The sequence below is a fragment of the Phoenix dactylifera genome, chromosome 3 (genome assembly GCF_009389715.1).
Source record: "Phoenix dactylifera cultivar Barhee BC4 chromosome 3, palm_55x_up_171113_PBpolish2nd_filt_p, whole genome shotgun sequence".
Taxonomy (NCBI): domain Eukaryota; kingdom Viridiplantae; phylum Streptophyta; class Magnoliopsida; order Arecales; family Arecaceae; genus Phoenix; species Phoenix dactylifera.
In genome coordinates, this window is record NC_052394.1 from 24,620,144 (window position 1) to 24,646,903 (window position 26,760).

The following is a 26,760-nucleotide window of genomic DNA, read 5'->3' on the forward strand; positions in this document are numbered from 1 at the left end:
GTCATTTAAACTCATTATAAAACAAGAAATTAGTTTTGAGCCTTCAGTGACCTAATTTTGTCAATATCAACAAAGGCCTATACTGTTCTTTCTTCAGTCTTGAATAGACTAAAACAACAAAAACTAGTTTGCTTAGATACCTTTGTAACGATCATACATAAACATAATAAAATATTGTTAAAAATGTAAATTGTCCTATTTCTCAAGTCTGAGGCAAGATGCAGTCACAGAAAAGGTGTGTGAGAGAGAAGGCATCTAGACTGTCACATGCAGCAATAAAAAGGTAAAATTGGAGAATAGTTAAGCAGGGTGTTTACATAATTTGTCAGTCTACTTGAATTTTACAGCAGAAAGAGACTACTAGATCAAACACTCTCTTTTTGGGAATTCAGAAAGAGCAATGGCTCATCTTAAATGGTGTCTCTACATATATGCATGCCTAATGGCAATTACACATCATTGTTCAGCTATGCCTTTCATCGGACAAGAAAGGATCTCCTGTTCCTGTGAACCGTTCGTGAATCCCAAAACCAACCGGAGTATCTGAAAAGTTATCCGTTCTTGTATAAAACCTTCATGCAAGATGAATGCAGGTATAACACTAATAATGGGAATGGAAGAGCCATCTAAAATGAAATATGTATTCTTTTGTTTACCGCATGTGCACGGTTCTCATGAAAAATCTTGACATAATGACCCAAGAGTAGATTAGCCTTTGATCAAGTCAGCAGTCGAAGATTGAAGAGTTGCCAAAGGAGGAACTTTTAGACCACCAAACAGCTTGTTGCTTATATTCAGGGATAACAGTTTCTGTATCACGAACAGATTTATCGAGCATATCATAATGAAAAGGCTAGGATTCATTCTAACATTTTGCCTCTCGCATGACACTCTCACTAGAGGAGTATTATATTGAACCTCTATTTGTTGGATGCCTCCTTGCCAACTTGGAGTCTCTCCCCCATGTTTTACAAGAGATGCAGATATTCAGCTTTTGTTCTGCAAGAACTTTCAAGCCTGAAAACAGTCAAATTTGGTCTTGCCATTGTACGAGAAAACAAATTTCATCAATATTTGTATTCCCAACTCAATGAGAGAGGAATCAACTGAAAAAAAAAGGAACTATTCTTTCAGCTTGATTCAAAATTGAATCTTACATCCAGAAGAACAATACACCATTCAAAAAAAAAAAAAGCCCTAGCTTGTGTTAAATAGAGCACAACCAACACCTTGAGTTTCAGCCCATTCACCGACACAGTTAACCAAAACTGGAGGAAGAGTGCTGAACTTGCCCTTTGTGGAACTCCTTTGTGAAGCGGCCTGCTAACCAAGGCCCTCCATGTGAGAGAAGAATGGCCCTCATCAAGCAGGAAGAACTGATCCTGCCATAGTTCACATGGCTGTCAAAATAATCATAGGGCTGCATTCTGATTTTTGACGGTGTAAGTCCATGTAGGAAGTGTTTATTCAGAGCGTGGAAGCAAGAAAACAAAACCCGAGTTCTCCCTGACAAGCGGGGGTGGTTCGATGTCAGATATATCAATCTGTTCCATCGACTTCGATATGTCATCAACTGAAAATGGTATGCTGCACATTCAATAAGGTTAAATGAAGGATTTCCAGCAAAATGATGAAATATTTTTTTTTAAAAAAAAAGGACAACAAATTTATAAGTAATAATAAGTTTGTAACCTTGAATCATCATCCAACAAGAATGAGTTGCTCACAGGATTGTTAGAGTCTTCGGTCATCAACACCCTCATATTTGATATAACCTAAGCAGAATTCCCACTCTCATAAGAAATCCTCAATATACTAACATCTGGCAGTCCCAACAATCTCTAAATGAGTGGCATCAAAATAAAGTTACCTCTGGTGATACACTATGGGTGCCATACTTGTCATCCCAGTACATTGTACTGATCCGGTATAGCTGTTGTATACTGAGTACCTGAGAATGGAATAGTAGAGCTGGTTGGATTTCATGAAAGCTGCAACGGGGAAAGGCACAGGGGAAGATTAAGAGGTTTCACTCACCGGGCAAAGGTCATGGCTTATTTCATCCAATGTCTTCTTTGGTTTTTGATGGATAACCTGGAGAATCAAAATTTTCAAGACATACTCTCAACTTGGAAGGAAAGGTGTGAATGGTTGCCCACTTCGAGGATACAGAATTTTGAGTCTAGGAATGGACAATCTCAGTTTACTTATTTGTGCAGGTACTACAATATTTTTCAAACTTGAACTTGTACAGCAGTAAATTTGTATAGCAGAAAGCTAATAAGTATGACTTACTAAAAGCAATCCAACTAAGGGTTAAAAATGATGTGCAACACAAATAGCAGTACAACAAGAACTCAGTACCAGGAACCCAATAGCCTGTCTGATATGCTTTAGCTCATCCCAAGCTGAACCTGCATACTGCAATTGAAACATTATCAGGCAACGAAAATAATGTTCACAAAACTAGACTGATATTAAATTGAGCTTGTTGACCAGTCCTGAATTCACTAAAACCAGAACATTGCAGAGTAGAATTAGTAATGACTGCAAAACGAATTTTCTCTTGCACACTTGATTAAAATTTAAAGAATTGAGATAAATAACTAAAAAATGACAGAAGGCAAAATCCTAACATTTTAGGCATCTTAACCAAGGTTAATAAGTTACAAATCCATTCCCATTTGAATTTTTTACTTCAAGAACATTAACTTAGATCTTCCAGTATTAGTCTCCTGACTTTACAGTGAGGAATGCTAGCACAATTTAAATGTAAAGCACCAACATACTTATTCGCATTCATCCATGCAGATGCAGCCTTAGGGCAGCTTAGAACAACCTGAATATCCAGTCTCACTGATTAGAAGGAACAAAAATATCAACCATTTTGTAAATCTATTATTTAAAGTCCAACATTTTTGTTGGTTTTTCCTTCCCATGCCTCTTTTTGAGGAAATATTTGCAGCTTGGTGATGGCTTTCGATTTTCCATGTTTCCCTTTCTGACAAACTCTGACAACTCTAATAATCATTTATGGGCTTTTCCCCACTTTCCTCTTTCTCAAGGAGACTACAGCGACATCTCAATCAACTCGAGGATGATAATGGCTCTGCTTTCTTATTCTCGGGAAGATAGGTGACTCCTCATGGTCATAAGCACTCACTAAGACTCCCTAAAGAAAGAGGAATGCTTGGGAAATTGAAAAGATAAAATCCTAACTGGTTCAAAAAGCCATCTTGAGAAAGGAGGAGAAACCCCAATAGCTGGAGGCTAGTGAGGTCATAAGAAAATAATTATGAGTCTACTTGAAAGAGTAAATCCAGGTAAATGGAACTTCTGGATTTCAGCTTTTAAAAAGAAAGTCATGCATAATATTTCTTTTCTATTTTTAGATTGCAATTTAAAATAACTCCTCTACGTTGCTTCAGATCTCAGTATACACGAAAGAGTGGTAAATAGTGTCAGTGCGCAGAAATTAAAAAGGTGTTGCTCCATAGCATTTTCTAGAGGGAGAGTTTAAGAAAATTGAATTAATAGGGCACATAATATATACCTCAAGAGACAATTTTATATGCTTTAAAAAAAATGTTGAAGAGAAGAAAGGGATGGAAGACGAGAAAAAAAAATGATAAAAGAAAGGTCCCTCGGTATGCTTTTTTCTTTTATTGCTTAAGTTAAAAGGACTCTTATAGATAAAATTTACATGTGTAGATAATACCAAAGTGATGATGCGAAACTTACTAGGTGATAGATATGGGAAAGAGCACCTAGACAAAGACTTGTATCTTCTTGCAATTTTGTCAGATATTTCTTTCATTTTCTTATTTTTCACATATTCTCCATATCTTTCACATTTTAACATTTTCAAATATTGCCAGATATGCCAAAAACCAATTCACTGCAAACAAGCCAATATACTGGCAGACACTCATAACGCACTGCAACAAGTACAACATAGTTGCATTTGAACTTTCGAAGTTCGGTGAAAATGTTTTTTTATATCAAACTGGGGAAAAATAAGTAAACTACAGTCAAGAAACTGAGGTACCTCGTCTGTTGCTTTATAGCACCAATGTTCTAGTTCAGCTAGTCCTGCTTTAACATATTCCCCATTACTAAATGAGCAACACTCCCTCCTTAATAGAAGACTGTAAACAGAAAGAGTTCCTTGTAATTAATAAAAACTCTCATCACACCATGCCATGATGCACTTTGTACGAAGAAAACAGCTAAACCCAATACCTGTTAAATAGCTGTACATTGATGAAGGAAAATATCTGTGTGAATACCTTTCGAACTAAAAAGGGAGGCACCTGAGTACGGTAAAATATACCAGTTAGAGACTTTAGGTCTATTTGACAGTTTTGACTCATTTAAGTAAAAGCTAGATAAGATGCAATCTGTTAACCCAGAATGCATAGATAGACCACTGAATTTTGCTAGAACTTACTATAGAGGTAAAGTTAATGAAAAAAAAAAATGCGGTGGCAACAGAAATATACTAACATGATTTGTTTTCAATGTACTCAAGAAATTTCCGAGACTCTTTACAATCCCTTGCCAGTGAGCAATCAAAGCTTGCTGGGCTGCAGCACTTGCAAGTGAACGAGAAGATCCTTTCACTAAATTTGCCCTTGATGTTCTAGGAGCCTACATAATTCATGTACAGAAGTAACATGAATATACCAACTGAACCGGATGAAAAACAACACTTTGCCTAAAGCAGTATCCATAATTTGCCAAAAAGTGAAAAACACCAGCAAAGCCAACATTACATGAAAAAACCAACACACAAATGCCAAGGACATAAGCACATAAATATACCTGAATGCACAGACCAAGCAAGGGAGAAATCTCTTTTTTCAGATTATCACGGATCATTCCATAAATCTTTTCTACATATGCAGTAAGTTGTTGCTTGAACAGTAAAGCTGGATACTTCGCTTCCACTTGGCGCAATGTGTCTACTCCACCAACCAAGCTTCCATTTGCAAAAGAAAGGTTTACACCTTGAGGGGTTCCCCTGAAACTCTAATACAAAAACAATACACAATAAACATTTGAACTTGATAACTAGTTTTCACAAGCATAAACTTCAACTTTAGTAAGCATCTTTGGATATCAACAAACAAGACATTTTTCAACCTGAGTCATCCTCCCAAATAGAGAAGCTGATGAAGACCGCCGGCGTTGTGGAGCCATGCCGGCAGCACCACTTGCTTTCAGTGTACGTTGGAGTAGCAGTAACAAGGTCGAAGCATTGGAGAGCCAATAGGCAAGGACGTCATTATTATCCTGGGTCTTCAACAGGTAAAGAAGAATAATTCAGTAGGGTCAGCTGGCTAACCAAAACACAAGAATTCCAATATCACACTTCAAACCTCAATAGCATGGCCTATAGTCTGAATAATACGGTCAAAAACACTTGTACGCTCAACTTCAAAAGATCGCCAATGGAGAAGGCATTTGTATATAATACAGGCAGCGATTGGTCTGCTCCCTGCAAAGCCTAGGTGCTGTGCAATACACCTGATCAGCAGATCCTGATTCTCCTGTAAGTGGCAATCAATGCAACAATAGGTACTCGCATATGCACAGACACACACAGAAAAAGAAAAAAAGTGGGAAAGAAGAAGCAGCAAGCCATTAAAGTTCCAGATCGTGAAGCATCATTAGCAGGAAATCTAAAAGGAATTAATGGTAAAGGCAGCTAGAAGCATACCTGCTGTTTCTCGTTGAGAGATTTCTGTGGTCTATCTTCTACTTCAGAGTGTTCCCTTGAGGCAGATGAGGTGTTGTGGGGATCCTAGAACATACATGTGGAGATGGTCAGCTAATGAATTATTCCAGACTTCTTAATTGACTAACAAACTATCAAAATACAAAACAAGCCTCCTCTTACTGCATTTGTTTTTGCATCACCACTTATTACATGACCACTCTCAAAACTCCTCTGTCAACCAAAAGAAGGAATTATTATAATGTGCTTTATATTTTAAATTGTCATTTGGGAATTCAGCATGATATTTGTAGGATTCACCTGTACAGTTGATTTAGAACGTCCTGATAAAAATTTATTGGAAGCCATGGATACAGCCTGCTGACGGAGTACTTTATTTTCCGATTCTACATTTGATGTCTTCTCTTCAAGCCTAATTGAGAAAATATAGGTTTTCACTTAAATTAAATCATTACGTATAGGGTGAATACCATTTTCTATCATGTATAGTCAACTGGCTTGGAATCATGTGGTTGCATATACTGTTTTTGTAATGAAGATATTTGAAGGTAGGTGACTGAATGTTAAGACATGCTATCAGATGAAACCATGCTATTTGTAGATACAACAGTGCAGCTTATAGCACTGTCATGTCACAATAATTAATCACAGTACTGATGCATTTTATGAAAATACTTGCATATCATATAACCAATAATCATCATATACTTGAATATTATATAACGAAACAGCCTTTCCGCATGCAGGAGTCAGAATATATATATTTGACCCTCCTCAGAACTATGGGTGCCTCGTGCGCTAGGACACCCTTTTTTCATCATATACAAATTGAAATAAATGATCAAGAAGATTTATTTTCATGAACAATATATAAGAAACACTCTAAAGGTGAAGAAGAAAGATTCTTCTGAGATAATTTACTTTTTCTTTTTTTGAGTAATACAACAGTAATGTACCACCCATGGTATGTTGAACCGACAGACACCAGTACGGTACAGCATATAAAATCGGTTCCGATCCAAACTGGGTCGGAACCGATTGGTTCCGTACTTGTCCCGGTGCGAACCGGCGGTTCGCACCAGTACAAGCCGGTACCGGTGTGAACCACCGAACCAAGCGAATTTTTCCTGCGCGCCCGCGTGCGGAAAAGAGCGCCCACGCGGGCTGCCCATTTAATGCCATAGAGTGGCATTTAACGTGTCCGCGCGCGTCCGCAGACGCGTAGTTGCTTTTTTTTTTTTCGGGAATCGCGCACAGATGTGCGAGTCCACTCTATGGCTTTTAACGCGTCCGCGCGCGGACGCATACCGACCCATTGTTTTTTGCTTTTTTTTCTTTTTTTTTTGTTGACGTCTGCGCATGGTCACGTCCGCGCGCATGTCTACGGTTCGATACCGGTTCCAACCGATACCGTACCAGTACCGGTGCCCACTAGTATGCCGGTATGGTCGGTCCGGCAGACCTTGGTACCACCACTAGGATTTGAACCCTAGACTTCCCCCAAGGCAAGCCTCTAGGTGAGGGGTGCCAATCAGCTGAGCTAACAGTTGTTGGCTGTTCTGAGATAATTTACAAAACCAGTTAGTTCACACCTTACCAGCAAATGCTATTTAATTATATACACAAGCCTAGCATTTTCAACACATGGATTTTAGACAGCATTATATGCCTGGAAGTGGCCTACTTTTAGATCGGTCAACCTAGAATTAACCTAGTTTTATAATCACTAGATATTCATTTAACTGTAAAATAATAAGCCTAAAAATTCTAAATCTTCTATATTTTCTTTCACCTGCAATTTTCTCCCCTAACAAAACAGAATTTTTCACTCATGATTGTACTTTTAAGTTGTTGAGTAATAACTGATTAATTTAAAGAACTGAAACATTTTTTAAACTAGGAAAGAGCCTACTTTTACTCATTTAACAAATGAGCTAAAAAAATTTACTTTTGAAACAACCCATAAGTCTTTACAACAAATACAATCTATAGAATATATGTCTGAAAAAGATTTTCTGACTACAAAACATAAGTCATTTTCATCATGGGGAGGCCCCTCAAAAGTTTAACTCCTGAATTCCCTGGGGACCCAACTCCAAACCAACCACACCCAGAACAAATCTGGAACCTATTTATATTGATGTAGGTTCTTTTTAAGGATCATCCAAAGACCTGGATGTACATTGGGATAGGAAAAAGTACTAACTTGGTTTTCAGACAAGGGGTTTGTTGTCCAAAACTGGCTTCTAGATTGGAGATCATCAGTCAAACAAGTGCACCACCATACTGAAGGAAACCGAACTAGGCACCACAAGTCACAAGCAATTTCTTCACAGGAGCTGGGGAAAAGGCCAAGCAAGTGGCATGCAATGGTCGAAAACATGAGCATCATTACCTTAATCAACAAATCTCCCATTTATATGAGTCAGCTATATAAGTGTTTCCTTACCATCCATCCTAATGGAAAGGAAAAAACAAAAAAAATACTCAGCTAAAGGAAATCATTTATAACATTTCTCAACGCAAACAATTAAGTCCTTGGAAAAAAGTTGCTAGAAGAATAAGAAATCTAACACCCAGAAAGAAGTTTGACCTGTTTAAAGATTCCTGAAGTTGATGTACTTTTCCTTCTGCCTCTTCCAATTTTCTTTGTCCTTCTTCACTTATTCTTTGAACTTCAGCATATTTCTTTTCAAACTCATCAGCTCTTTCTTTCTCTGAATGTAATGAAGCCTATAAGAGAATCAAGAAAAACAAATATAACAAAGTTTGGTGCATTGCCTTGGTGCTATGTGCTATGCTGGAAATGAGCATTTATGGAGAAGCACTTACTAACACTTAGAACAAGTTAAACAGGAAATTTCAACTTAGAAAAGTACAAAAGGGATAATGCAATTACAAATTACAGACCTGGAAACTTTATCTCATCAGGAAAAATTCTCAATCTAGTAAGCAACCTGGAGTTTATAGCACCTATTGTTGCAGTTATAACTAACTTTGATAAGCCATGAAGGCATGAACATACCATGACCATCCAGACTTCGCACAACTATTTGGGGAACCAAATTTGGTAAGCAGAAAATGACATTTTCAGTCTTAAATTTTCATGTCTGTCTTGAATTCATGTCTCACACATTTGAATAACTGAAAAAAATTGCATGCTTCACTAGATTAATTGGGCCAAACATATTGAATCCAATGATACAAGAAATTTTATTGTTAATGTTATATTGGTTACAAGATATCAATTTGACATGCAATCCATTAAAATATACTTTCTAACAATTTCATAAAAAGTAAAGGTGCAACTTGGGCTGGGTTTATCTTGACCCGACCAGCCCAACCTGCTCATTAGGTCGAGGGAGGCCATGGATTTATGAACTTGGAGTTGGTGCTTGCTCAAAAATCTCAACCCAACTCCAGGTTTGGTTTAGTCATGGTTGAGCTTAAACCCAACCCTCACCTGATCCTAATTTAATGGAACCTGATCCAACCTGATAAATGAAATGAAATGCTTCATGCTTATATGTCTTATTGAAGTATATCTATAGCTCTTCTTGAGTCACAGATAGCATAAACACAGCGAAGCAAGATACCAACCAATCCAATATTAAGCCATCCAGCTTGAGTTCAGCTTAAGATGGGTAGGGTTGGATAAATCCCAACCCTATTTCAGGTTGGGGGTTGGGTTAAGGTTGGACATACAAGTTGCGATAGATTAGGCTTAGCCCTCAACTCAATCCAATCTGCACAAGTTGCATCCCTAGTCCCTACTATAATTTGACACAACAAATGGAAGCATTATTAAATTGATAAATTCTATTTTCTCTCATGCATGCGAACATATTTAGTCATCTTAAGTGTTACCGAAAGGAATACTGCATTATATTATATTATATTATGTTATATTAGTTAAAGCACCAAAAGTTTTAATTTTGGTGCATATTATAAGTAATGCATATTACATTATCACTGCATTATATTGTATTATCTTTATTTTTCTCCAACTAATTAGGGATTAAGGCCTAGTTGAGTTGAGAACTATATTATATTGGTTGCAGCACCATCAAGCAATAAAGAAAAACACCAAAAGTATAAGAGAGAACCGGACATGGGCAAGTACCTTCAAGTGTTCCACTTCTGTTGTCAGGGAATCAATTTTTTCAGTGTCTTGAACAAGAACAGTGGTCTCCTTGATAACAGGAGGTGCTTCTTCAATAGCCTTTCTAGCAGCCTCTCGTTCCTTGACAAGCATTGCATTTGTCTCATCCACTTTATTTTGTGTTGCTTGAAGAGAGCTCTGTAATTTTGTTATCTCTTCCTCTAAGTCCATCTGCATCCATTCACAGATCATTAAAACATCAGTCTCTGTGAAGGTCAGGTGAGATTTATTTAGAACTGCACTGTCAGTTAATTAAAAAATTACATATATGTGAACAGGCAAATCAACTATCCATGTCAGTGGCAGAACAAAAAAAGTTATACATGTGACAGCTATTATTAACATGTCGTGATAAAATATGAACTCTAGCGATAACCCACTGGGAAAATAGTGAAGAAAATGTCTAAGTAGTACCCTCTTTCGCTTCTCCAACTGTAAACGCCATGTAAGTTCTTCCACCTTTTTTTCAAGCTTATCCTTTGCTTCTTTAAGTGCACCTGTTTCTCGTGCTGCCTGGGGAAAAAAAATAAAGACAGAGAACCTCAATGTGATAATATGCTTCTAGCTACTGAACATGTGACATTCTCTGAATTTAGTTACAAATCAGATAAGGTAGTCTCATTATCCAAAATATACCGGCAAATGAGGCAGAAGAAACAGAATTTTGTGACCTAATCATCACTTTTCACAACAACATAATAATGTGCAACTTTCAGTTCTCTAATTAAAAATCTATTCCCTCTCTGTTCATGTTAATTACTTTTCTATTTAAGAGGCATACTGGGATAGTATAGGTTACTGTTACAATACACAACTTACAAAGGTAACAGCACCTAAATTTAGGAATGACATGTCAATCACATGATTGAAATCAATTGAGAAGTTTCTGGAATTATGTGGAGCAAAGTAAGCTGTCATCTTAGTGCCCAATGCCATCGCATATGCAAGGTCATGTTGAACTACTATATATCAGCTGGTTAGGGAAGTTATAGAATCATAGGGATTGATTTCAAAGGGTTCTAGACTTCTAGTAATCTTTACATTATGAAGCTCTGGTTTTAGCAAATCTGGTAATGTGATTAGACATTGACTTTTCATTGGATCAACGTCTTCACTTTGATTCTACCTTTTTCTTAACTTGTACTTCTTTCTCCTTACTTTCCATCCTCCAAATAAAGGATTCTCCAAAGAATTCCAACATGTCTGAGCGAAAGGTTAGCTGCCTTTCTAACAAAGCAAGGAAAGATTTTGACAAGCACTTTTACATGCATGTACCGTAGGTGGTGTGTCAATTATTTCCAAGCTTCATCAGCTCATCAGGGATCAATGTCCATATACTTTTGCTACTGTTTAGTGGAAATGCCTGCAAGCCTACTTACAATGCCACATATACCACAGGAAAAAGAATGAAAAAGCTTGCTTTTCATCACAAGCTCTTGTGTTTCATTATCTTGCACAAACAGAAAAACCTGGTCAGATAACCAACCATTTTGAGTTTCCGGAGCTCTCTCCTTGCAACTCTTCCCCTCCATCTGCACTGGGTGACAGTGGATGCCCTCTTTAGCTTTTTATGATAAGAATGAGCTCTATGACAGCGCCAATGAGCCTACAGAATGGATCAAGAGGACAGCAATATCCGTAAACAACAAAGTACATAAATGATATTTTTAAACATATGTAACATAAAAATTTAATAATAACCTGAATGGCAGTTGCTGCATTTGTTTGCTTCCTAAATCTGAACTTGTTCCGAGCAGCCATGGCCCTAAAACCAGTTTGCAGGACAAGAACTGACATTTTCAAACGTGTATAAGCCTTCTTAGCCTGGTACGTGCGCAAATGTTTCTGAACTTTAATTGCAGCAGCCTTTCTTCTCATGCACTCATACAGCTTACAAGCCAATCGTCCTACAAACATGCCATACTGATGTCAGTAATCAACAAAAGAAATCAAACAGACTATCACATCAACATGACCTAAATACACCTCTCCATAGTGCCTGAACATGAATGGTAGCCTTCCACAATGCAACAAACTGTTTCCGCATAATATGTGTTCGTATTTGGCGTTGGATAGCTTTGGCAGCATTGCTAAGTACTTCAGCTCTTCGAGCATCTAACTCAGCCATCTGACCAGCTCTAAGGAAAACCTTTGTCTTTCCTATCTGGAAAACCAGGAGGTGATATGATATATAACATCAGCACTATATGAAGTTCTCATCAATACTAGTCTAAGATACGAGCAAATAATTCGTAGATAATTTTGATTAACTTCAAAAGAAAAGGAAAAATTAAAGACTCTAGCAAAATCTGTAAAATGACTCATGCCTCAGAAACATTTATGAAAGAGCACATCAAGTAATGATTGTATGCAGTTATTCCAATGAAGTATGGATATACATAATGTTATAATGACAAAGATGGTCCAGAAGCTACCTGAAAGCCTGTTAGGCCCTTGTTTTCCAGAATTTTTTTGCATGCTACCTTTTCATCATAGCTGTTCAATTGTAACATATTAGAACAAGAAACACAAATGACATAACAATAAGTAAAGAGTTCAAGAAGAAACCTGACATCGCTGAGTCAAAATCAAAAACATAACAAGTATAAAACTATTAACTAAAGGTGGAACATACTTCCCCTCCAAAACTTCTGGAGCAAGAATACCAAAACGGTGTAGAAATTCATAAAATGTGCGACGTGTAGGATATCCAGCACAGCTGATTCTGATAGCCTCAAGAACACCCTAATGCCACCAATAGTTGTAAAATTTAGACACGTGCACAGTATAATAGGAACAATAGAAGATCATCTAAGTTTGAATAATAGAAGACCATCTAAGTTTGAATTGCACTCACACCACATCGCAATTGCTGCATGACATTGACATTTTCAAATATGGCAGGTTTTAGAAGATTGTTCGGCTTCACACATCTAATATAATAAGGTTCTGTCGAATTCAATGTGTCCATCAGGGCCTGTAGTTGTTGCTGCAGCAAGTAGACCATAATAGAGTGAGGTGCATATGTTACTGCAAAGAAAACCTGGAAAAAGTCTGATAAATGAAAGGCATGTAACATGTAATAAAAATTTTAACTCTTCTATATATGATGGAGTCATGTTTCTGTTAACCTTTAGCTGATTAAAATAGAAAGATTATACACCTTAAAACGAGAACCAATGGAGGAAAACTTAGAAGATTTGTTTGTCTCCTCAGGCAGAGGAGGAAAAAGGCCTGACACAAAAGGGCATTTTGAAGCACTCAACAAATCTTGGTGTTCTGCCACCACATAATCTTTATTTTTGTCTAGAAACTGGTCAGATTGATATAACACCTGATAAAAGCAAGGAAGGAATGCTTTTAGAAAAATAATAAATCCTGTTATAAAAAAATATGAGCTAATTCATCAAAACTTACCTCGCCAGCGTAATGGCATATTGTGAAATCTGTACGAGAGAGTTTTGGCTTGATGAAGCGCTTGTGTTTACTGAATGTTTGATAAAGCTTCTGAGAAAAGGTTTCATGTGTTGACTTTGGAAACATACTGGTGAAATGGGGAGAAAAAGATGATTAATAGTACAAGAAAGGCGGTGAACAAATTCACCTACCAATAATTCAAACAAAGATTTTGTGCACATTTGACAGCTTCTAACAGAATATTGCTAAGTACATTGAATTCACTTCATTTAAAAGAAAATATTGGGTGTTCAAAAAAAGCAAATAAAAACATTGCCATACCATGCTTCATCAAGGAGTGCAATGATACCTCCAGGTTTCTGCAAATGATAATAAAAGTATAAGTTTTCTATAATATGCAGTTTCCAAATTCATATGCATGCATTCAGAATCCTTCACTGGTAAATATAAATCGATTTTGCTGAGGCAATCTAGTCATAATCCACCATCAAAAAGGATGACATCAGATTCTAACTTTTTTACATAATCAGGATTTATCATAACAAGGGAAATTATTATGATGGAAGAAGCAGTAAACAACACTGTTAATCTTTTTGGATCACTCAGGTGTAATGCATAAACTAGTCAGCATTATAACCAATACAAAGATAATGCCAATGTACTAGAACACTACATTTGTGGACATACATTTAACAAAAGTGTGTTAACTATCCTGTAAATAATGAGAAATATTTTCAGTAAAACTAATTAAAAAAATAGAAGTGGATTCTGGATGTGTTTTTAAAACTTTCCCATATTTCAAATTTTAAAAGCTACCTTCTGTGAAAGGGAATCCAAGGCTACTTTGATACAAGAATAGGAAACATATAAGAGAATATATTTGCTGACTAATCCAATTAGATCCACATTGTTTGATCTAAATAGTCTGTCTCAAGATGTACTGTTGTAAAATGGCATGTAAGAAATGAGTTCAACCTATTACAAAAGAATAAAACTATAAACTGTGTCCGTAAAAGAAAGGTTCATAGGAAAAGTGTCAACAGCGGGCAGGAGTCCTGGTTGTCCATTTTGGCAAAACATCCCCACCCAAAAAAACAAAAAAACTCTCCCCACTCTTCTGCTTCACTTTTCTCTCCTTTCTCACTCACTTCTTACTCTAAGATATCATATTTATTATGTTTTTCTTGTATGATTGGTGAGACACCTCTATGTTTTCCTTATTGCCGAAGATTTGTTGGTGGGAAGCAGAGACATGATCAGTAGAGACCTGCAAGACCTTTCATCAAATGATGAAAGGACCTAGAATCCTCACAATCCTAAAGCAAATCAATCTATATTTCTCTGATCAAATAACTTTCTTGGGTAAGTTTCTTCAACAAAATGTTGGGGCCGGCCAAATCAGTTTTTTTTTTCAACTTGTCATAGATCTCTTCATATAAAGCTCTCTCATCCAGAAGCTTTAGATATGGGAAGGATGCAGGAAGATAATAAGTTAATGTGGCCCCCACGACAGTAGGGAATATTTGTGTATGCTCCAAGTAGTTAGGTTACATGTGCACATGGGTTCCTTGCTCTCTTATTGTTGTCAGCCATAACATGAGATTCTGCAAATATGCCGAGCTCATCACAACCTAAGTTTTTGACAAAATCTTGTCCATTTTTTATAAGCATGGATTTGAAATCAGCTATATAATCGTTAGTATGAACTATAGCAAGCTTGCTGAATGATCAAAACCAAGGTTTACAATCTCGACATCAGCTCCCGTACACCCAACCGGTACCGAGGGTCGGTACAGTACATACCTCAATATGGACACTCAATATGGGGAGCATAGGGGGTTTGTTATCCAACCAATACAAAATGGTATAGCCCATGCCGGGTGGTATGATTCGAGATTGCAAACACTGATCAAAACTATTTAGTCGGCAATGGATGACCAAGTATTTTTTTTGAGGGCAAAAGGAAAAGAGGGTAACTTACATCTCTTTCACCTAGAGCTAAAAGAAAATATTCCAAAATAGAAGACTGGGAACATAAAGCAGTGGAACGAATGACATGATTGTCAAATAGGGGATTGTTATGTTCCTTAAAATTTCATTGGAGATATGGAAAGTATTGAGGATGATGCATTACAAGGAGATCAAACATTAACCAAGATATTTCAAAGAGCCAGATATGTATCAATCCCCTGCTGCAGATATTTATGCATAGAAAAAGCACAGAATATATTTTCATGTTGCCAAACTTGTGTCAACATCTTAGTAATAGGAAATTTGTACTTAGGATACTGCATTGACTTTGGAATTTCCACAAAAACTTTCTCCTGCACCTTCCTCTCTTGTTTCCTTTTTTTTTGAGAGAGAGAGAGAGATTCACTTCCCCGCACTAGCCCCTGAATCGGCTCATGCACTGCTCCCAATTCATGCAAATATGGGTAAATTATGCCATACGAAAAGTGCAAGCCTCTTCACTCACGAAGGGTGAAGTTCCCTCTTTATATAAGGGGATTTCCATAAGTTAACAGTTATTCCATTAAACGGCACCTACATATATCAACTAATCAGCCTATGTTTCTTCCAACAATGGCTATATATTGTATGTCGAGACCATTGTAGAAGCTACAATGGAGGTATATAACCAGGGAGAGTCTATGGAACCACAAAGTGCCCGCACTGTGGATTTCTTAATCATAAAGTTGACACACATTAGGATCTACATGGAAAGTTGGTATGGACAGTATGGGCCAATCAAGCTATCATCATAGAAGATCAATCCAACTTCAACAGAGCTATTAAACCCTTGAATACTAGCAGAATCCTAGGGAAAGGAGACAATAACATTGGCCAAGGAAGATTTTGCATGCATAAAGAATTAAGGAAGGATCAACTTTGATTAACTAAATGATCATGCTTCATCCACATATGCTTCCTTAACTCACAAAGTTTGATGTCTTGTGCCTTTTAGATCCTCCTATTAGGTCATTGATTCTTGTGGGTCTAACTACATGACGGGTGATCAACATATATTTCGTTCTCAAATTCCTCTATGAAATTGTGAATAGCTCATAGTCAAGACTAGTGGTGTTGGTATGGTTCAGTCAACCCCTAAGTTATCGCTATCCACTTCATAATGTAATTATGAATTGGCTACCGGTATTTCATCAAGTAGTAAAATAACATAATATCTAGCTAGGTTTTATGTCCAGGCAGGACGGGGGGCATCCCGGCCATCCTGTCCCATTCCTGCGAGAAAACAGGATCGAGAGGGGGTCGGACTCCAAAACCCATCCATGCGAGGAGAGAAGAAGAAAGAGGAAAAAAAGAAAGTAAGGAAAGATGAAGAAAAGGAAAAAGTGAAAGAAAATATGAAGAAGAAAAATGAGAGAAAGAAAGGAAGGGAGAAGAAAAAGAAAGAAAGGAAGGAAAGAAGGAAGGAAAGAGAAAGAAGAAAAAGGAAAAAAAAGAAAACAAGGAAGGGATAAGAAAAAGAAAAAAAAAGGAAAGGAAAGAAAGGAAGGTAGAACAAAAAGAAAGAAAAAAAGAAGAAAGAAAAAAGAAAGAAAAAAGAAAGAAAGAAGAAAGAAAGAAGAAAACGAAAGCAAGAAAAAAAGAAAGGAAAAAAAGGAGAGAGAGAGGACATCTACTGGGATGCATGACCGGGACTACTGCCAGGATGGGGCGGGATAGCGGGGTGTCCTGTTCCATCAAAAAATGGGCATATCTCTGTCCCACGAGATTTAAAACCTTGATATCTAGTGCTTTGTGGCATTCTTTCCTGCTCACAGCGTGCTCTAAGACTCAAGGAGTCTGTCAGAATAGAGGGCTTTCTCATCCAAGAAATTGCCACCAGCTCTGAATTGTACTTTTTCATCTACTCACACGTGGCATTATCAACTTGGACATATATTGCTTAGAGATTGACAAGAGACTTACACCTAATACAATTTGCACCAGAAATCACTTCGAATATTGCTAGGGCGGTACTGAATAGGCATTTGTGAACATTGTAAATGGCCAGTTTACATGACCAAAAAAAATATTTTTTTAAAAAAAAAAGGTGTACTGAACAACACCAGGTAGTTACCAGATGATATGTGGTAGTCTGGATGCTGCTCATGATGAGGTCATTACACAATAAGGGAGTCTAGTGGGGGTACTCTATACCAGTCCCTAGTTGGTACAGTACGCCAATCCTTGGTAGTCAACATGTTCGGATCAAGGTTTCAAGTTCCACCAATACCAATTCATTCAGCCTGTTTGGGCCTTATTACTGCTACTTCTTGGTGACTTTTCAAGAATAACAGGGGTATATTTAATTAAATGTCATCCTGATTTTACGTGTTTGAGTTTTTTCATACTAAATGTGAGAACTTAATTTGATCTGATTAGGTTAGCTGAATCACAGAACTTGTTTAAATCGTTAGGCATTTTTCATTAGATGTCAGATGTTTAAACTGATTGTGAACCTTGATTTAACGGTGAGTTTGCTCCCTTGCGACCCAAGTGTCATGGGTTTAAATATCAAAACAGCCTCTCCGCATATAGGTGCAGCTGCATGCATCTGACCCTCTCCGAACCCCGCAACAGGAGGAGCCTCATGCATCATCCCGCCCTTCACATGTTTAAAGTCAATAGCAAGTCCTTATACTACATGACATAATTACAAGAACTTTAGAGCATAAATCCATACAAGCACCAAGAAAAAAATTGAAGCAGCAATCTCCTCAGTCCTTACCAGCAAGTGGGGACTTAATGCTTCTATGACAGAGAAAAAAGTGACGAGTGCAGATCTCCTCCAATCTTCAAATTCAAGACTAGATGTTCGCATGTGCATAAATATATACACAAACACATACATATATATATGTGTATCTGTGCACGTAAATACAAACACATGGGATATGGGCGCATAAATAATAATACATTTTTATAAATATGTATATGTGTATGTATATTTATGTATGTTTACATGCATAACAACTTTAGCAGATCCCCCGCTAATCCGAGCGAACATTCAAATATCTGTCCCACATTCATTCGTGAGGGTACTCCTAATGGGTTGAAGACCATATCAACAGGTGTCCCATCTTGCAAATAGGGCATATCTTGTCTAGGCAAAATTTTGGAAATGATACCTTTATTCCTCGGCAATCCAAGGTCCTAGGAGGGGCAAATTGGGACAGACCTAGCCTTTGCAATTTCTTTTGCACAAAGTGGCTGCCCCAGGACTGGAACCCACGCCATTGTGCTTGTCATCCCAACATTTTACCATTGCACCAAGCAATGACAACTTGCACGTATACATACACGCACATAAATATATTTTGTATGCATGTATCTTCATGTATTCGTTTACATGCATAAACATAAATGTGCAGCACATCTTTGTATGTATAATGGGCCTTACAAATCAATAATCCGTGTCACTGATCAAGATCTACACATCTTTAAATGCATAATGATAGACAGTCATATGGACCAAGAGTCAATGTGCTTGGATGCCTTACATTAATCAAATCAAGTTATTTATCCTTTATAAAAAAAGAAAATTAGTTAACTTGTCATCCATCCATTTTGTGACTATTCAATGCATTGGTAAGAAATTATTTGATTTTGAACCCAAATCCCAATAATATATATAATATGCATTTGTGTGTCGGTATAATATATATTTGTATGATATAGGTACAAATATGCATAAGTTAGCAAGAAAGAAATAAACAAACAAAAACACACACAGACACAGGTGGAAATGTGTGAACTAGTGCTTATGCATGGAGCATGTACAGTTTAATAACAGACATAACTAATGAATGGCATACTACTTAATTGATAGACCTATGCAGCTAAATAGGAGAAAAAATGACCTTTTCAATAAGATCTAGGACATCTTGGTTATCAACAAATTCGATGTAGCTCCAATCAATCGCCTCCTTCGTGTACTCCTCTTGTTCCATCTTGAAAACGTGCTGGAAAGCACAATATGCACCTTCATAAGAATTATTAAATAAAAAGACAAGACAACAATGAACAACCCAGAAAGAATGAGCATTACTTGGTTGAAATGTTGTTGCAGTTTCTCATTTGTAAAGTTAATACAGAACTGCTCAAAACTACAGAATGGATAATGAAAGGTTATAAATGTTAAAACAGGAGCAAAAGAAAAAGAAAGGTAAATCTATGTCCTATAAGTCAAGCTGAATGATTCTTATTAACAAGTTACCTGTTTGTCTTAAAACTTTCAAAACCATAGATGTCAAGGACTCCGATGAGTGAACTAGAAGTTGGGTCTTGCCCAATTGAGACATTAATTTTATCAACAATCCTGTAGGTTAATGCAATACACCATCCATCAATCAGATGCCAGTACCTCCACTCATTTCATCTGCTTTATAAAAACTCAAGACACATTAAACCGATATAGGAATCTTGCTTATTGCAAAATCATTTACCAGTCAAATAATCGAGAATATATTGTTTTTGCTAAACCATCCCTGCTTACTGTTGCACCAAGAGGATCGAGCGATCTCTTAATAACTTCTTCAGGTGTTACCATGACGCGCTTACACAGTGCATCTTCCAATTCCTGAGGATCACACCTGAAATATGGCATATTCCAAGATAACCCAATGACCAACATACCAAGCAAGGAAAAAAGAACAATAAGAACATAGAGTGTACATAAGAAGTTCAGCAGTCATTTTGAGATGAAACTTAGCCTTGTCATCTTTTGGAACCGATGAATCAATTTCTTTTCCCTTAGCAAAATCGATATTTCCAAGATGAAGAATGGCTGCAACAACCCTGAAAATTGCATCCTGGAAAACAACTTTCATCAGAAAAAAGATCAAGTGATGTTTTCAGTTTTTATCCAAATAGCAGACAAGCATAACAAAAAGGATACCTGTTCCTGTGCACTAATTCCAACAATATCCATAGCTCTTCTGGTAGCTAAATAATCATGGGCATCACTTACACCAACCAACTCATAGCAATTTGATTGATTAAGATAGTGAAATGATTTTGGGTTCCCTAACTTATACTTTTCAATGTCCTAAAAGTCAAAGTAACAGTTCAAACATTAGATGTAAAAAACTTGGGCAAGTTTTATAAAAGATAAAAAACAATATCAAGAATATCCACCATGAATATTATTATAAAATCATAAGCAATACCAAAGAAAATAGAGGGTCACCTCTGGTGGTGCTGCACAAAGAAGGTAAAAACAGTGGTAATTGCGCTCTGGATCAGAAATTTGGCAAACTCGAGATCTTTCAAGAAGGTAGGTTCTGATGGCGGCACCCGATATCCTACCTTGCTTATCAAATTGGATCTCAACGAACTTACCGAAACGGCTGAATTAAGGGGCAAAAAAAGAAAAAAGAAAAAAATGCAAATCTCTCAGGATATGTAATAAAGGTATCTTGTTATAAAAACTTATCCTGACATTTAATCTCCTATAAATGTGAATTTATGGCAACAGACAACCTAGAATTGTTATTTCTGACAGTTTTAGCATTGCCAAATGCCTCGAGAACTGGGTTTGACTGCAATCACATCAGTTAGCAAAGTTTCAGAAGCACAAGTTATAAACAGAGGATTTAGAAAAAAAATATTAAACTGTCTTGATAAACAATTAGGTCTTACTTCCAAAACTTGTTGTTCTACCGTTCTTCCTTCAGTTGCAGCACGCCCACCCAAAAAGGCAAGATAGCGCATAAGCATCTTTGTTGTTTCAGTTTTACCTGCCCCACTTTCACCACTAACCAGAATGGAGTTGCTTTTTCCCTCGTTAATCATTGCCCTATTCCAAATGAAGTATTTGCATAACATTTTACGTTCTTGAAGCAAATCAAAAGTCCTCCATATAACAGTAATAAACTTCACCTGTATGCAACATCAGCGACTGCAAAAACATGCGGGCTGAGCTCTCCAAATGGTGCCCCTTTATATTGCTCCATCATATGAGAATCATAAATATGAGGCAGTCTTTGAAATGGATTTATAGCAATAAGAATATTTCCCGTGTAAGTCTGCCAGAGTGACAAATATATGATTTTTGCATGTCATGGTATAAATCTAGAGAATATTTTGAACCTAGAAGTGCTATAATACTAAAATATGAATTGAATAACGAAAACAATGTAATAAAAAACTGGTATCTTACATAAATTTCATTGAGTGTGTATCTGGTTGCCAAGTTCTGTAAAACACCAGGTTCATGCAAATAAGAGAGCTTTGTCATGTCATCAACTCCACCAGCAGGAGCTTCCATATCTTTTGGATATATTTTTGACAAATTTGCAATAACCTAAAGTATCATCATGAAATACATGTCACTGCTCTGCCATGCAAAAATTGTGTTTTCCAATTTACTTAGGACAAAATTAATAAGTTGCAGCTTGCCAGTGCTACATGACATTTGCATATACCCAAGTTTCATAGTCATTTTCACCTAGTTACAGAGTAGACATTACAATATAATATGGCGTTAGAACAGCAGTTAGATTGAGGATGCAGTTACTATAATTAAGTAATCCATTAGTGATGGTACATATGAGAGCGGATGGTAGCCTTGCAGTATATACAATTAAGGTAGCTCATAAGACCTCAAAAATAAGAAGATGAAACATAAGCACATACTCTCAATTAGCTTAACATGTAGACTATGTTGTTGCCTATTGCCAGTGTCAAGTGACTTTCATATATACCAAGTTAAAGTCATGTTCAAACAATTACATAGAGTATACAACATTTTGTGACACAATGGATCATAGCCTAGCAATATATACAATTACAGTGGCCCATGGCCCTTCAGATAGCACAAGACACAAAAAGTCCAACATATCCCAATCCCCTCCCCTCCCCACCCCCACCCCCACCCCCACTCCCCCCAAGAAAGGACACACACATACACCGCAGCCCAACAATAAAAATTAGAAAGAAATTTTTTTAAAAAAAAAAACACATTCAAAGTGGATAACAATTCACGAATTTGACTTTTCTGTACTAAAAGATAGTTGTAGTTTTAAGTCTTCAAAAAAGTTGCTAGCTGATTGGATTTGAAGACATAAAATTTGATGGTAGAAATGACAGAAAAAGTTGCATTCAATCAGTCATAAGTAATGCCATAGGTCATCAACAACTTACCATTTTTCCATTACTGGTTTGGGTCTCGGCCTCTTCACCATTGATCTTAGTAACCTCACCATCAATCCATGCTAACGCTGGATCCTCAACCCATATATGAGAACCTACAATTATATTAACTGGAGTTCCCTGCAACAGTTAAAATAAAAAAAAGAAAGCTTGGTTGTCATGACATATGTAATTTCTAGAAAGAACAAACAAAGCAGTGCATAGTTTGCTGAACCATCCTGAACCATCCATAAAAGAGCATACCATACTAGTGCAGAACCAGAAAGGTTCCTAGGTTGAACTCAGTTTATAAGATAAACTAGTCTGAACCAAGCGGAACCGCCCCATACCGCCCCGTACCAACATACTATTTGGTTTCAGGCATACCATAGTTATGGATGAGAAAAATTACTGGGAGCCTATGTTGGTACGACGTGCATAACATACTTTGTACTGGCTGCACTATGTCGAACCAGTAATATACCTATATAGTTCCATGTGCTAGTTTTGAGTACCTTGAAGTAGTGGCTATGTCCTTGTACTCATTGGCATGAAAGTATTTATGGGCATCCAATTTGATTAGCAAGAACAACATACCTAGCGATTCAGATAATTTGATAGTGTTGTGCATGTTGTTTAGCTCTAAAGCATGAATCATACATTGTTTATTAGCTAATATTAAGACCTCCGAATTGGATCATTGGACTATTGTCTCTATTTTCCTTAAACATTCCCAAGGAATCCATTCATTTAATTTTATGTTACATGAGAGAATGAAACAACTTTAACATTCAAAGCCCAACTTCTATCTAGGCTTTCAAGGTTTCTGCAGATCCTTCATCCACTAATCTCGCTTCACTTCTCACTAAATCATTATCATCTCCATCTCGCTGTTATCAAAAGCACAGTTTGTAAGCTTTCTAAAATCCAAAGTTTCACTAGTTTCCAATTAAACATTGACTTTTTAATTCTTCCAAAATTCTTTACTGCTGCTGTTTTTTTATATGGAATCTATCTCAAGTTCTCAACAAATATTAGGGCAAAATAATGCTTACATTATCAAGTCATCTTCTTGAATTGGTTTGGGCATTTGCCCTTATGTGAATAATATTCAACAAATACACAAAAGAGAACTACAAGTAAATGTCTCAGCATCCTTTTAGAATGGTGAAAGAATAAAATGCATGCATCTCAGGTCAAAAATCTGCATCATGACAAGAGCCACTTTATATTCACTTGTACATGACCTTAGACTATCCGTTAATGGTCAGCTATTTACAAGGAAAGAAAGCAATATTTCCTCCATTGCTTATAAAAGCTAGAACTTTATTTTGTGAAATAGCAGCCAAAGAGGAGGAGTCGCAGTTCCAACCTCCTCAAATATGAAGATAATGAATGCAGTACGAATTTGAAATTAGTGCTTCAATGTGGTTGAAGGATGTAACTTTTGGGTTATATATAGGAGAGAATGGAAAAGATAAATAATCTATCGGAAGAGCTTTGTCCGGTACAGAATATTGTGAACTGTTCCTTTTCTGGGTGAAACTAGCGTGCCTTTCTGGCTTGGACAATCCTACCACCGCACCTGAATGATCTTATCGGTCCAAGGACATGGAGATAAAACGGATCTCGAGACCAGCTGAAAGCATAGACATACTACAAGCCTCAGAAATGGCTGATTCATATTACCAAAGCTAGAAAAAGCGGAAGGGATCGTCTTGCATTTATCTCCTGGGATATAATTAATTGAAGGTAGGGGGAAGTAATCCCGAATGGAAATATAAAATATAAGAATTCCGCACGCTTGAATACTTGTAATTACGGTTCCACTTACCGAACTTTTTCTTTTATGATTACCGTATTACCCTGCAAGAAAATGATTCCTCGTATGGACAGGCCAGTTCAAAACTCTAGGGTGCCAAATATGCAATACGAAACCACAATGCCGCCTAAAAGCAGACGACGGATGAGGACGGTAAAGCCAGGATCATGGGTTGAAGACAAAAGGAAAGAGTAGCTAATCTTTCCAAGCACGGTACTTATTATATACAGAGAGGGGGAGTGATAGGAACGCGTACCATTCTTTATCTTTTCTGTTTACTGGACTCCGACCTTCAGAATTTTCGATCCCAGAACCGGGAAGCGATTCACCTGGGGGGTAGTCCAAGAACCTCCTCCTCCGGAAAGGGCCGAATCCCCTGATGCCTTCCATTGAGAATTGCCCTGGCCGCTGCGGACTCCATTGTTTCTTGGCTGTGACGTCTAAGAGGGTTCTTGAACAAAGCCTACGAAAAGCAAGATCGTTCCGCGGAGCAGAGATCGCACGTAATCCTTATTATCTCTTTGCTCTTCCTCTTCTTCTTCTTCTTGAAGTTTCTCCCTCTTCTCCCAATCAATCTCGTTATTCCAATTCTGATTTCTTTTTTTCTTTTCCTCTTTTTTCTCTCCTTTTCCTTTGAAAACCTGTCGGGGAACGGTGTTCTCCTCCTCTTCCCTAATCGTTCCGCTCCCATCGATTCCGCTCGCTCACTCGTTTCAGCTGAGAGAAAGGAGTATGGGAGACTGGAGAGAGGGTGAAGGGGAGCTTCCGCCAAATCTATAGGGGAGTTCGTGGCTCTCCTCAAGCCTCGACGCCCTGGGCGGGCTTTTCGGCTCCCCTTCCCGCCCGTCCCTCGCCCTCCCGCCTTGTTTGTTAGATCGGGGAAGTTTAACGCGCCCGGTACGTACACCCCAAGCATTCGTGGGATTCGGATCCTCTGCGGTGCGTGTACCGCCCTAGATAGCCTAGCCAAGTCATCTATCTCGGATTCTCGGCGACGGACGACCGTCGTCCCTCTCCAGAACCGAACGCTGCATGTTTGGCGGCAAATGTGGTGCATCGCGTGGCGAATGTTGTTGCTCCGCAATGCAAAACACGCACCGCCACAGAAAATCCCACTCGCATCATTACGTCGAAGTTCGCTCGAGAGGATAAGCGATGAGAAATCCCTCTACAAGAACAGTTTTACTTAGATAACTAAATAATAAGAGACCAAAAGGGTAAATCCTATTTCGTTATTTTTGTCCAATACAGTTATTTCATGTAATAAGAAAAATTTGTAACCTCCAATTATTATCTAGCTCTTATTCACTCATAAAACACGTTAAAATATTATTGCTTCGTGCAATGAAGTCATTCATTGGGTATGATCGAAGTCAAAAAAAGTCAGTTCTATCCGAAGTTAAGATGTCCAATATGCTTTCCATGTACACTTTCAAAATTTATCTTTCTTACCGAGTAGTCTAAAAAATTAAGAAAGATAAAAGTCCAAATGATATTCATACTATAATAAGCAACATGGTTGGCAACCTGATCTGCTAACTTGATACTTTATAATGTGACTTGCTATGAACGCATCAAGGTTTGAGATCAGATTTCTCTCATCCATAGGAGGACAGACATCGTCGTTACTTGTTTACTCAGTCTGGTGAAGCAATTGATGACAGTAAAGGAGTCGCCCTCCATCCACGTAGCAGTAGCTTGGAGTTCAATTATCAATATAAATATATTCCAAGAAAGTTGGATAAAGGTGAAGATTTTTGACTAATTACTGTATAGGAGTCATATGCTTACTATTGTTGTCTGAGATAGATGCCTCTTTAACATAGATGAAGGGACTCTAGCAGTTGTAAAGAGAAGCAAGAATGGAAAGTGGATTAAGTGAAGGAGAGTAATGAGAAAGATAGGAGCAAGATGATGATCAAAGCAGAGATGATTCTTTTAAATAATAAACAAAATTTCACGCTTGTGTGTATCTTGTTTCTTTTTCTGAGAGATACCTGACATTTATACCTACCAATTTTTTTTTTTTGATATGGCTTGGGATATCTCCAATCTGATCAAAATCTAGATACCTCCTAAGTAGAGCTGGTCATGCACTGGGCTTGGGCGAAAAAGATCAAATTTTAAATAGGCCCGATTAAAGATAAATAGAGTTTAGGCCCGAGGCTCGGTATGTAACCAGCTTTAACCAAGCCAAATCCTTCATAAGAAGTTAACCTAAAAGATGAGTTGGATCCATGTCTATATGTGGTGAATTTCTAATTAATGCTAATCTCATGTTCCTCATATTAATTAATGCTGCTGTATCTATTTTATTTGTAGATTTTTTGAAAGTTTCACTTTTACAATAAAAGTATTAAGAAGTTCTATATGCTTTTCTACATTATATATTTTTATAAAAGTTATAATATCAAAAATCACCTAGGCGGTTGAGAGCTTTTATTTGATATTTTTTTGCCGGTTGGAAGAATTATTTTTCAA

General features: G+C 37.3%; 1 protein-coding gene across 2 annotated transcripts; it reads right to left on the reverse strand.

The window, feature by feature from the left end:
* Positions 1–1,009: 1,009 nt before the first annotated feature.
* LOC103704019 (myosin-11-like) lies at positions 1,010–25,135 on the reverse strand. 2 transcript variants are annotated; one of them, XM_008787133.4, is made up of 39 exons: positions 24,536–25,135; positions 22,470–22,598; positions 21,487–21,630; positions 21,207–21,352; positions 20,967–21,123; positions 20,808–20,866; positions 20,515–20,674; positions 20,224–20,373; positions 20,001–20,137; positions 19,772–19,918; positions 19,543–19,644; positions 19,375–19,432; positions 19,187–19,288; positions 13,641–13,678; positions 13,320–13,446; positions 13,066–13,236; positions 12,760–12,891; positions 12,538–12,647; positions 12,338–12,398; positions 11,889–12,066; positions 11,604–11,809; positions 11,389–11,508; positions 10,317–10,415; positions 9,864–10,073; positions 8,334–8,473; positions 6,041–6,152; positions 5,903–5,953; positions 5,723–5,806; positions 5,382–5,552; positions 5,146–5,301; positions 4,825–5,031; positions 4,507–4,650; positions 4,243–4,313; positions 4,049–4,148; positions 2,365–2,421; positions 2,038–2,094; positions 1,871–1,951; positions 1,693–1,775; positions 1,010–1,587 (listed from the first exon to the last, which is right to left on the reverse strand). In XM_008787133.4, exons 1-39 carry the CDS (start codon positions 24,536–24,538, stop codon positions 1,464–1,466), a joined length of 4,584 nt encoding a protein of 1,527 aa, XP_008785355.2. In that variant the 5' UTR covers positions 24,539–25,135; the 3' UTR covers positions 1,010–1,463. The 2 variants fall into 2 exon arrangements, 1 of the variants encoding a protein (XP_008785355.2); XR_003385023.2 differs by lacking the exon at positions 1,010–1,587 and having other exon boundaries at positions 1,696–1,775; positions 2,296–2,421.
* Between the last annotated feature and the right edge of the window lie 1,625 nt (positions 25,136–26,760).